The 13,311-nt window shown below is 36.7% G+C and overlaps 1 protein-coding gene across 3 annotated transcripts in view; it reads right to left on the reverse strand.

Annotated features, from left to right (window-relative positions):
* Nucleotides 1-13,311, reverse strand: part of Chat (Choline acetyltransferase) — a 197,016-nt gene that overhangs the window by 29,006 nt on the left and 154,699 nt on the right. For all 3 annotated transcript variants that reach the window (XM_076813694.1, XM_076813608.1, XM_076813779.1), the window contains 4 exons: nt 9,724-9,896; nt 5,989-6,169; nt 4,091-4,265; nt 603-832 (listed from right to left, as the gene is read on the reverse strand). In XM_076813694.1, coding sequence (XP_076669809.1) covers nt 603-832; nt 4,091-4,265; nt 5,989-6,169; nt 9,724-9,896 — 759 coding nt within the window. The remainder of the gene's footprint in view (nt 1-602; nt 833-4,090; nt 4,266-5,988; nt 6,170-9,723; nt 9,897-13,311) is intronic.

The following is a 13,311-nucleotide window of genomic DNA, read 5'->3' on the forward strand; positions in this document are numbered from 1 at the left end:
TGAGTACACATTCGGGGCAAAGTGACCGGAGTAAACTGAGCTGCAAAGAAAAGATGCGCGAGTGATGTGCGCAATAACCTAACCTATCAGCTTGCTGGGAAAACACGCGGCGTGATAGAACAGAATCTAACCTCAAAAAACTGAAAAATCTGCCACAGTTTTTGATAACCACGGTTAAAAAAAACCCCAAGGGGTTAATAATTACCTATATCCTTAATTAAAACTCGTATTTTATTTCAGCTCACTTTACCCCTGATAGTAGCTGAAATAAAATACGAGTTTTAATTACTACCCCATATATATGGGGTGAAGTGATCGTTTTGGCATTTTCCTTTCAAGTTGAATTTTAATATACTTTAAATTTATTTTAAGTGTTGCTATTCGTCATTTATCAATAGTAATGTTCAAATTATATTATAAATCTATTTCCACGCATTTTTATTGAAGGGGAAAAATTTTATTCGACTTCAAACTTTTTTCGCGTCACTGTGCCCCGGCCTCCCCTATACAGTTTACAAAGGTACCATTTTATAAACCACCCTAACCCAGAACTGCTACACTTAGAAATTACAAAAATTATCCTCGACAATGAGGCTCTGTACCTTGCCAAGAATAACGTGCAGAGTTTTGTCAAACCAGCGATTCGCGCCCAAATGTCTGGAACCTCCGCCGTGGAGGGCGTGATGGAGCACGTTGGCGTAATCTCGATGCCCGAGCCATCGGTTCTCCTTCTTCAATGGATTGTTGAACGTGATCGGCAGTATGTCGTCATCGATGCAAACCACGCACAGGCATCTCTCCAATAATTCCAGATTGTGCCGATTCCGCTCGTCTGAAAAATCCTCGAACTCTCATCTTCTCTCATCGCCAAGCTTTTATCAACCACACGTCTGTCCAAACATGCGGGGTTGGAATCGTGGAAGGTGAAAAAGAGTTTGTGTACAGGGTGTTCAGTGAATCGTGGTACAACAGGCAGGAGACGATTGCTGAGAAGAAAAACAATTAACAAACATAGAATAATTTTTTTTTATTAATTTTCATATTGAACGTAAAATTGCTTAAATAAATTCTATTTAAGGGGCAATATACATCTAGGACTAGATAAACCAGGGTGAACTTTGACAATTTTCTTTCATTGAAAATATTTTTAATTTAAAAATCTTTAAGTGTATACATCTTATAAGTACATACTTTAAGGGAGGATCCCTATTTAGGACGCTAGGAATAAGGTGATTCTTGGGAATTTTTTTCTGAGAAACTGTTGAGCCGATCTTTTCCAAACTTTCAGGGTATTTTAGTTCACATTCCAACAATAAAAATTAATTTTTTCGTTACAAAGTGTTCGGTAGAAATGGAGATATAGGAACACGTTCGTTGGGACTCGCGCGCCGGGGGTGCAAATTTGCGATTGTAATGGTAGCCCCAATTCTTCCCTGAAATAAAAAAACCAAGGATTTTCTTATTTCTAGTACAATTATATTGTCGATGAACCTAACAAACGGGAAAAAAGTTAAAAATTGGCAAATTGGTGGGACTTGAAAGAAAAAGTTACGATTCTGCTCCAAGATATTTCGTACTATTTATGGAAAAAGACTTGTTCAATTCAATTTATTTATCAATGTTATAGGTCCATCGACAATGTAATTATACTAGAAATAAGAAAAACCTTGGTTTTTTTATTTCAGGGAAGAATTCGGGCCACTATTACAATCGCAAATTTGCACCCCCGGCGCGCGAGTCCTAACAAACGTGTTCCTATATTTCCATTTCTAGCGAACACTTTGTAACGAAAAAATTAATTTTTATTGTTTGAATGTGAATTAAAATACCCTGAAAGTTTGGAAAAGATCCGATCAACAGTTTCTTAGAAAAAAATTCCCAAGGATCACCTTATTCCAAGCGCCCTAAATAGGGCTTCCCCTTTAATGTAACAATTGTGTAAATCTAATTCGAAAATTAAAAATATTCTATATGTAAGGGGGTTAATTGCTAAAATTAGGGGAACTGAGATTTTTTCGTAATGAAGTACTACCTGCCACTACTAGTATTCCAAAAAGGGGCAAGGTACCAACAATTTCCTTGCGATTGAAAATCGTGTCTGTACTGCTGAAGTCCTCCTCGGTGTCGAAGTGGTCCTAAAATAGTAAAAGTAGAATGGTTATGTCCTATAAGGGTGTACGCATAAAGTGGACTAGAATTAATGATTTATCAACAGTGGTTACAAAATAGCGGCCTTGTAAAGAAAAGTTCCAGATTTGTCTGTCTTCTTCTCGATGTTTTTTGTGGATGGAACAAGAACTATTTTTAACACCGAGATGATTCTAGTCCAGTTTATGTGCACACCCCTATAGAATATAATCATTCTATTTTTATCATTTTAGGACCACTTGAAGACTGAGGAGGACTTCTGCAGAGAGCCTGTGTTTTCACTGATTGTGAGGCACACACATTGCAACTTAAATTCATTTCACACATTTGTAATTATATTTTTGAAATTTAAAAAATATAATTCTGTGCAGCAAGGAATAATAAACATTCCGCAAAAAAAAACATTGAAATCCGTAGATTAGTTCTTGACTAAAAAATTCATGGAAATAGGCCTCTTTTTCGACCAGCAAAGTAGAATGGACCCGTAGATCAAATGTTCCTTTTTGTAATAATTGAGCAACTGTTATCTAGGACTTACGATTAGCCATTTTCGTACTTCTGCCTTAGAATAATTGTCGTAATAATAGAACGTATCGAATATCCTCCTTTCGGTTTCTGAAGATTAATAAATTTTCTAAAATTGCGTATTTTAAAAATGGTCCCGGGTCTACGAGATAAGCGAGCTCGACCACCGATCGTCGTTAGCTCGTTACGCGACCGTTCATTCGATTTGTAGACGTAGGTCGCAGGTTATCGTCGAGTAAGGTCGGGTTTGGGGGCTAATGGGAATATTGCGAATAATGGCGAGCGTAGAACGGCCCTGGTTAATTATGGCGGTGGATGAAAGGGAAGGGCACGTGGTGGCAAGGGTTGCTGGTAAACTCGCAACGAGATTACTGCGGCTGCTTGCGGAGCGATGCCAGTCACGTTTTCGCTTGCGGAATGCATAAAAATTGAAATGGTGACGAGTAGATTGATTCCTCTATGTATAGTGGTAAGAATAAATGAAAGAAATTAAATCAAAATTAAAACAATGAAACGGTATTATAATGGACTGTTAACCCTTCGTTGACACACCTCTTTTTTCGATCAACTTTGACATACCTGGGTGGCTCACACCCAGAACAATTTTTGAACGACTGCCATTCTTATCTGAAGTATCCAATCGTTGTGAAAAAAATTATGGGTCAATTTTAAGGTCTGTAGAATGTATTCCAATACTTTTTTGATTGAAATTTCATTACAGTTTTTGTAAAAAAAATCTAGATTACCACGTGTCGAGAAAACACGAAGAAAATCTTGAAAAAATTGTAACTTTTACAAATTCCAATATTAGAAGCTAAAGATCTACAGAGTTATTGTTCAGATATAATATTTTGAGAGAAAAAATAGTTTGTAAGTCGGCTTTGGAAAAAAGGTATTTATTTTAAATATAGAGCGTCAAAATCAGCTTATGGGTGGCTCGCACCCAGAGTGTCAACGAAGGGTTAAGTATATTTTGGGGGTGAAGAGTGATGATTTTTTTTTATAGAAAATAAAAATGATGAAATATAGTTTCTTTGTAGTTTGTGCGAGGATATTTTTTTCAGAGGAAATGGATTTCGAAGATATGAATGCTATACTTGGCTGTGTATGACTGTCATTTACTACGTAGTTGTTTCCACTTGTGGATTGGTATTCCTAAACGTTGATACTGATATAATTTCAATATTACAGTATCGTAGATATATACCTTTATAAATTATTTCTTCCTTATTACTCTAAAAATTATTAAAAAATATTATTGCTATCGCGAACTTACCTGTTCAGCAAATAAAGGGAAAATACATACTTCTGACTGACTGTGATTTAATTATGACGGTAATATTATAAGTTATTTTATGGTTAAAAAATTTAATTACCAAATAAAATGTACTCGTTGCAATGAAGTAATGGTACTCACGTTTGAGCAATTCTTCCCTGGCTTTCGCCCAAACTGGTCTCTTCGCGGTTGTTAGAATACCCACGGGCGGAGTTCTGGGATCAGCTTTAGTTTCCATGATCGACAAAAGTTGTTGGACCAGTTCAGCTTCAGTGATACGGTCTCGGTCGGAAGCCCTGACTGGCACGCTGTAAAACTACCAAAAAATCATTTTTACATTGACGAAGTAAGCTTCCATATTTCCTCTACACCTCCACCTATAAAAGACTGTTTACATCGGATTATGTCCCCCCCTCAAATTATTCAACTTATTTGTAGAAAAGGAAGGGAAATTGGGCCATTTTTACCCAAAATCGAGTCACAAATCCTCATTCCTCCTTTACTAATCTACTATTTGGATCGAGACTCCTTCATATCTTTAAATAACTAATAACTTACAATAATAAATAATAATAAAATTCCTTAATTCATTATTTTTAATTTTTTAATTGTAGAAATTTAATAAGTTCTTAAAATATTAAAGCATAATAATTAAATGAACAGAGTTTTATTTTTGTATGCTCGTTTCTTGTATATATATATGATATAGGGTCAATTTGACTCAAAATTACTTATCCGTGTAACATTGCAAATTCAGAACGAGGGTTAAAGGGAACACCCTTCATATTAATAGTCAATTCCAGTTATTTATTTATCATGATCGTATCTTAATACTCAAAAAGATACAGTAATTCTTTGAAAATTTCTTACTTATGAACAAGTATTAGTAAAAAAAATCAGCAATTTTGCCACTAGGTCTTGACATTGGGGCAGACTGTATTTAAACTCGATGCAAATAGCTGTGATAATTGAACTGCAAATGGTTGGTGCTAAGATCCACATGAAAATATTGAAACATTAATACAATGGCCAAAAGGAAATATGTAGGAAATGTATTTTTTTAATTAGAAGTATTATTTGTTGCGACAATGTCACTGTAATATCAGTGGCTCTAATCTCTTCAGTGTTTTGTATGTATGGTGTATAGTAGATGCTGTATAAAGTATGCACTACAGCTACGCCGTACTGATTGCTTTAAGGAGGTTCGATACCGGAGCAAAAATAATGAGAAATCTTTGAAAAGTGTTTTGATCTAGTGTCCAAAGTGTAGTCCGCGTTGTGTTAAAATTTCAAGTCGATTGACAGCACGGTTTACGAAAAAATCGAAATCAAAGTTGCGCTCTTATACACAGGCTGTTATGGGAGAAGCGATAGAATTTCTATAAAATGTTACACAGAGTCCTTAAAAATAGTGAGAAAGTCCTAAAAAATGTTGCAATGAATAGCTTGAGTATTCCTATGAAATTCTAAAAAAAAAATTGGACATTTACCGTACGGTTTATTAGATAATTGAATAAATAGACAGCAATGTGCTCGTATTTTTGGAACTGCCTGAAGGAACTGTTTGAAACGTGGCAACGCTGTACGCCAGGTAGCCATCTATACAGTGTATACTTGTACAAAGGATACAGTAAAAATTTGTAAAAATACTACCAAGCTGTAAACATGTATTTAGTAATTTGTTGCGACGCCACAAGTGTAAAGTGGAAAGAGAAAGAAAGATGGACGCAAAGCGACGTTGCCGCATTTCGCTCGCATATTTTACGCTACTTTTAATGAAAATATTATATTTCTAACTGCGTTAAACATACTTTTTGTTTAATTGAATTCCAAAACAAAATATGTAGTAATAATTTTATTAGGAATAGACACGTAAATAACATTTTTGTCTACATAATTTTTTTTTTTATCTAAGATTGGTATCACTGCAGAGCTCCCATGTATGAGCATAGGTTTACCCCTCTCGCCGCCTGCCCCGCAAGTGAGGTATCGAACCTCCTTAAGCATTTCAGTGTTTCGTGTGCAGTAGGAAGTAATACCTGATTGTGATGAGCAACGATTATATGGTCGCCCGATGAAGCTCTATCGAGAATAACCTGCTCGTCAGCGTTCACACCTGGTCGTCGATAGATTCGGAGCATTTGATAATGTTGGGCCATGCACAAAGGCTGCAGAGTCTTTCCATCCTTCGACTTCACCCGTTCCACTTCCAATCCATTTCTGCAACAGAAGCATATCGTGTATTTTTATAATTCAATTGGCACCTCTGGTAGGTTTAAGGGGGGGGGGGGAGGGGGTGGCACTCAGGTGAAAATCAACTACATTTGTTTTACAGATGAAATTTTGACAATATGGATTTTAATATTATTCTTTACGCTGAATATAATTATGTAAGAAATAATGTATAGTAACAAAATTTATTATAACTTAAAAAAAATGGAACGAATGATAAGATTGTAAAATCCATACCCTTATTTCTTTATTATCACATACACAGACTGTAGGACAAAATTTAAACTCGAAAACTTAATTTTTATCACAGTTCCAATTTATTTCACTTTTAAAATGAATTGTTCATCGTACAGCTTACAAGGAGAAGTTTTGAGGTATCTGCCTCCGATTGCTTTGATTTTCGGATATGTTTTAGAGAGGACTGAAAAAAAAACAAACACGTGTTTTTTTATTTTGGCCTGTTTGTATATTTAGGGGGTGAAACGAGCCCCTTTTGTATCTCTTCTTACGAACTTTAAGGGGTGGTTTCCTGTCAGGTTCACATTTTTCGAGGTTGTAAGGTCATCGATATTATTTACACGGAATCCTATATTTGTTCTACATTCTTATACAGAATAAGAAGAAAAATTGTTTCAGAGAAAAGTTAACCAGAGTTTCAACATCTGTATTATTTCAGAGATATGAATGCTACCATCTGTTTTTAAAATGGATACCCTGTATACCAGTTGCGTACTATCTCCTAACATCTCCATATTTAAGGCAGAGTCTGATAGGTAAAGCCTCACTGATGAGTCCATTAATGGTGGGTTTCCACTTATTACGTATTCTCGTATCGTGTCGTTCTTGCGTCTCAGTGTTGACGGACAGCCTTGCACAATCGTGTATCAAAATTAGATAGAAAGATACGCAACAGCATCACATCGCTGCACCGTATCGTATCATTGCAACGGCGATACGATGCGAGGATACGTAACAAGTCGATACCTATCTTAACAAGTGGACACCCACCTTAATAAGTCGATACCTACCTTAACAAGTGGACACCCACCTTAATAAGTGGATACCCACCTTATCAAGTGGACACCCACCTTAATAAGTGGATACCCACCTTATCAAGAGGATAACCCACTTTAACAAGTCGATACCTCCCTTAACAAGTGGACACCCACCTTAATAAGTCGATACCTACCTTAACAAGTGGATACCCACTTTATCAAGAGGATAACCCACCTTAAGAAGAGGATACCCACCTTAACATGTGGATACCCTCCTTGACAAGTGGATACCCACCTTAACAAGTGGATACCCACCTTAACAAGTGGACACCCACCTTAATAAGTCGATACCTACCTTAACAAGTGGATACCCACTTTATCAAGAGGATAACCCACCTTAAAAAGAGGATACCCACCTTAACATGTGGATACCCTCCTTGACAAGTGGATACCCATCTTAACAAGTGAATACCCACCTTAACAGGTGGATACCCACCTTATCAAGAGGATAACCCACTTTAACAAGTGGATACCCATCTTAACAAGCGGATACCCACCTTGACAAGTAGATACCTACCTTAAGAAGTGGATACCCACCTTAACACGTGGATACCAACCTTAACAAGTGGATACCCACCTTATTAAGAAGATAACCCACTTTAACAAGTGGATACCCATCTTAACAAGCGGATACCCACCTTGACAAGTGAATACCTACCTTAACAAGTGGATACCCACCTTAACACGTGGATACCCTCCTTAACACGTGGATACACACCTTAACACGTGGATACCCACCTTAACAAGCGGATACCCATCTTAACAAGTGGATATCCACATTAACAAGTAGATACCCACCTTAAAAAGTGGATACTCACCTTGACAAGTGGATACCCACCTTAACAGGCCCTAAACGAAACGCACACTTCGTTCCTTTTCTCCTTTTCCGTCCTCCTAGCCTCCTACCTTCAACTCTCAACACCTACTTCCTTCCTCCTCAGATCTATCTCCGGCCATACCTTTACCCTAATACCTATTCATCTAAAGAATAAATAAATCGTTAACATCCTCTTATATTAGAAACTCCTTAAACGAACCACCCCTTTCTCGACATCCATTCTGCAACACAATTCGATTACTCTATTCAGGAGCCAGGATTTTACAGAAAAATGTCTTCAATTGAAGAAAGCTACAGGTTCGTTGAATGAAGCTGCCGGTTTCCGCAGAAGGCCTCGACGAATTTGCCTTAATTCCCGAAAAGAAAGAAGAATTCCTGCCGGTACCCCCTTGCCGAGCGGATACAGGATACGCAGGGGGGGGGGGGCGCTTTCAGCCTCTCCGCGCAGGAGCATCCTTTGCGTTTCTCGCGACGACGAGTCTCTTTATGCTCGCGTTCTATGGATCTTAGAACCCGGATTTCCTCGCAGACGTGCTCCCTCGGTAAATTGATTTCGGTGCGGCTTCTTTTTGTCCTCCGACGAGTCAGCCACTCGAACGGCGGAGCCTCTTCCTTCGAGAAGTCGCGCTCGCTTTCTTTCACGGTTCCCGAGCCTCGTGCTCAGCGATTAGCTTAGTCAGCTCCTCGGCGAGGGTTAAACGTGTGCCTCGGGGGAAAGTTTCAAGGTGGATTCGGAGAATCGGGAATGGTTGAAACGATTGCGTGTGAAAATCCATTGATTCCCTTGTCTTTTATTTTGGTAGACTCGACGAAGGTTTACTTTGCTCCTCTTACGGGTTCCCGTTCGATTTGGGAGAACTTTTTTGCGATAGGCGTTAAAATTGATATTTTCCAGGAGTTTGTAAAAAATTATTGTTTAAGATGTAGAAACTTGAGGTAACCTTGATTTCGAAGTAAAAATAAATTCATTATTGCTCATTGAAAGCAGACAAGCTTTTGTCTTTAACTTCTTTTTTGTATTTGCTGGCTTTTAATTTCATGTTGGGGATTTGAGGATTATTTTGGTTTGATAATGCTTTTAGGTTTTTGTATTTTTGGAGCGATGTGGTGGAAGATGATTTTGTGGATGCTTGAACTTTCTAACGTTACTTAATTCTTCTTTGTAATGTTACAAGCGCTACTCCCCCCTCTCGCCACTCTATCATTTTTTGAATTAATAATAGATTCTTCGATGTGTAATTTCTAGTTCCTCTAAAATATACTTCATCTGCGAGATATTTCAAATAATTTGTTAAATATTAACAATAAATTTTAAGAGGAAAAAACGACTCCAGATATTTGAATAATAACTCCTGTTAGTTGAAAAGTATGTCCGCTATCGCCCGCACAAAGAATTCCTTTAAACCAAAACTCATAAAAATTGTAAATTAAAATTCAGAAAAACCAAGTTCTCCTATCCTCGCAGCGATGCTATGCCCATGTTACTTTGAATTTTCATGCATTTAAATTTTCAATTACATCCACCAGTGTATTCATACTTAAACGAAATGGCTTTTGTACTTACAAAAAGTACATGCATCCATTTTGAAAGTATTTAAAATTCTCTGCGCACACGTAGATGAAAATTAGTACCAAAGATATGCTCTCACCTATCTAATAATTCTTGGTAGTTAAGCAGCTCTGCTAGAAACCTTGCTAGGAACACTGCAGCTTCTTTCTGGTTGGAAAATCTTTTCGGTCTTGCTACAACGCCAGGGTTACTATTAATTGGTAATGCCAACGGAACAGTGAGGTACATATCATTTAGCCACCATTTGGTTGCCTGTGAACAGATTAAAGGAATAATAATTAGTAACATAAAGTAGTACGATTAAAGTGAAGAAAAAGCAATTATTCCATATTATAATAAGTATGATATTTGTGTCTCCATTGTTACTTTGCAGGTGTTACATGTAATTATTAGTACTTTACATCTATAGTGTTCTTATTGTAATATGGTCTTTCATGTAAGTTGTTAAAAGCTGCTGCATGGATAATTATTAGAATTAGCAAGAAAATTCTTTCCCGATATGTTTAAGGTTCATTGACATTATTTATTAATACATGGGCTACTTATTTGTTAATTAAATAAATTAAAGAAATGTATATAGTATAGAATCTTGTATAATATTGTATAAATATCTGCTTACATATTATGCAACTATAATATATATATATTAACTCCACTAATATTGTTAGATGTAAAAATAAAATTATCAGGGTCATTGATAAATTATTTCACGTACATTGACGTCAGTTTGAATATGTAATAGAATAACTTGTAATTCAAAATATTGTTTAGTTAATAATTTACAAGTAAAAGATATTTTCCATGTTTACTTTCATTCATTTCCTAACGTACATATAATTTTCAAATTTTTTCAAACCCGTCTTTAGTTAAAAGAAAAATGAAATTTTCGAAAGTTTTAACGTCAAATTCTACGGCTGGGGGCAACTTATTTTAAACGATTTCATTATCAGTAAACTCAGAAGTGTTAAATAAACGTTTTCGAATTTCATTAATTACACTAGTTTACAAAATCCAAAAAATTATTTTTGATCGAGACTCCACTATGAAATTCTTATGTAAGGTGGTCCCCTAAACCCAGAAATCGACATGAGACGAAATCCTATGGATACGTTTTTGAGTTATCGCCCGATGAATATGTTGGTCATTTTTAAAGAAGACGATCCGACGTTTTTGGCCATATCTCGCGTTAGTGTTGACCGATTTGATCGTGGCGACGCTTAAATTAAAGATAATTAAATTGCATACAACTGTTTCCTACAGTGTTTTTCAAACCGACCAATAGTTTAGGCGGAATCGAGAGAAACTTAAGAAAAATGTAATGTTTTGGGGCCGAAATTCACTACATAGCCTGGACGACATAAATTTAAAAGAAAGTCCAGTTTCTTATATTCTACGTAGAGTGCGCACCTTTACGAAGAAAACAAGCCCAATCTGAGCAAAATCCATGCACAAATAAGGAAGTTATGGGCGATAGAGCTAGAGTGCCTATTTTCAACTTTTTCCCTATTTTTGCATTTCTCCCTATTTCTTGGCAAATTACGTATTTGTCTTCGGTGAAAACAAATTTAAATGTATTTTATTTGTTTTTAATTTTATTTTTGAAAAGCAATTATGGCTCTTTCTGTTTCCTTTGCCCGCATTGAGATCAGATTCTCTTACAAAGAACCAGTCGTAGTCACCCATCATTGTCTCATCCCAAAATCCTTGGTAGCGTCTCTCAATACTTTTCATCTGCCGATGAAATCTCTCGCCATGTTCATCGCTAACCCCGCCAAGATTTGGTGGGAAGAAATCCAAATGCAAGTGGAGGAAATGAATCTTCAAAGACATCTTAACGCCTATGTTGAGAGAATAAAGAAATAAAAAGCATGTTACAGCAGCCCTACAGCACATTATGTTGCAGGAACGTTGCAGAACCGTTGCTACACATTGCATTGTTACCGTTTGGTTGCAGGTTGCATTGTAATCTTACTGCAACATTGTGGAAATATTGCCGTGGAATATTGCAATGGACACGTTTGTGCAATGTTCCTGGAATATTGCGCACACATTGCCGTGCAATGTTCCTGGAATATTGCGCACACATTGCCGTGCAATGTTCCTGGAATATTGCGCACACATTGCCGTGCAATGTTCCTGGAATATTGCGCACACATTGCCGTGCAATGTTCCTGGAATATTGCGCACACATTGCCGTGCAATAATGCAATGTCCGCGTTTGTGCAATGTTTCGGGAGATATGGCCAAAAACGTCGGGTCGTCTTCTTTAAATATGACCATCATATTCAACGGGCGATATCTCAAAAACGTATCCATAGGATTTCGTCTGATGTCGATTTTTGAGTTTAGGGGACCACCTTACATAAGAATTTCATAGCGGAGTCAACATCAAGACTGTAAACTAGTGTTATTCAACAGGTTTAAATATTTTGTACATTTATTTCCTTTCGACATTGCTGCTTTGGCAACTGATGGCATCCGAACGAGGCAAACGAAAATGAAAGCGTCGCGGTCGGACGAGGCTCCATTGTTTAATCCGCATTTAATGACGCGTCACGGTAATCCCTGCTGCGTTTTATAAAAAGTGTCGCGCAACTGTCAAATACGCGACGAGCAATTATTCCCTGTTTCTCGTTATTATCCCTGACTAATTTGTCAGGTTTTATGAAGTAGATGTATTCACTGTCTATAAACGATTTTGCAATGATGTACGAATTACGTCATTGCTATTAATATTTCCATTGAAAATTATCCTAATTCCACTGTCAGAATTTCGCAAGTGTGGAATATAGGATGAGATTTTAAAATATATCGATTTGTTTTAATTATTGTTGTCTCCAGTAATTATAAACGTGTTTGCAATAATTATGAATCGCGTCATTGCTATTAATATTTGCATTGATTACTATTGATTAAGGTCGCGGTATTGTTGCCTGGTTAGACTTTAAAACAATTCCACTAACTGAATATTTAACCCCTTACTGAATGGGAATAACAGTAATTTGAGATAAAAGGGTGTTTTGGGCTGATATTGTATAATCTCGCTTTGTAAATTACATTAATTTCATTACCACAATTAAAAAAATTACATTAATTTCACTACTACAATTTACAAAGCGAGATTATACAATATCAGTGGAAACCACCCTTTCGTCTCAAATTACTGTTATTCCCATTCAGTAAGGGATTAAATATTGAGTTAGTGGAATTGTTTTAAAGTCTAACAAGGCAACAATGCCGCGAGCTTAATCAAGATATAAATCTCTCTTTGTTTGCACTGTTAACATACGCCATTGTCATGCAGCAGTATTGCCCTCTGTCTCTGTGATTTTATGCTTGCTTAATGTTTATGCACTTCTGATGCTGATGCACGGAATTATTTGCCGTATACGAGAAATAAATTTCAAGGTAAACCAGCAATACTACCGAACGAAGTTCCATCTACAAGCTTTCGCTACTACCGTTTTCATCTTCGCGAAAGGGGAGGTTGCCTTCGAGGAATTTCGACATAATTTATGCTAACTGCTCTTTCAAGAGCGATCTTAACTTTCCTAACAAAGCAACGTTATTAAAGTCGTTACTAACTTTTAATTGTCGCTAAGTAGATTTAGATCCTCCGAGAAATTTAAGGTCCTCACTTTACGTGACAAATAATTCGCAGCAAAAA

Source organism: Andrena cerasifolii, chromosome 1 (assembly GCF_050908995.1).
Source record: "Andrena cerasifolii isolate SP2316 chromosome 1, iyAndCera1_principal, whole genome shotgun sequence".
Taxonomy (NCBI): Eukaryota; Metazoa; Arthropoda; class Insecta; order Hymenoptera; family Andrenidae; genus Andrena; species Andrena cerasifolii.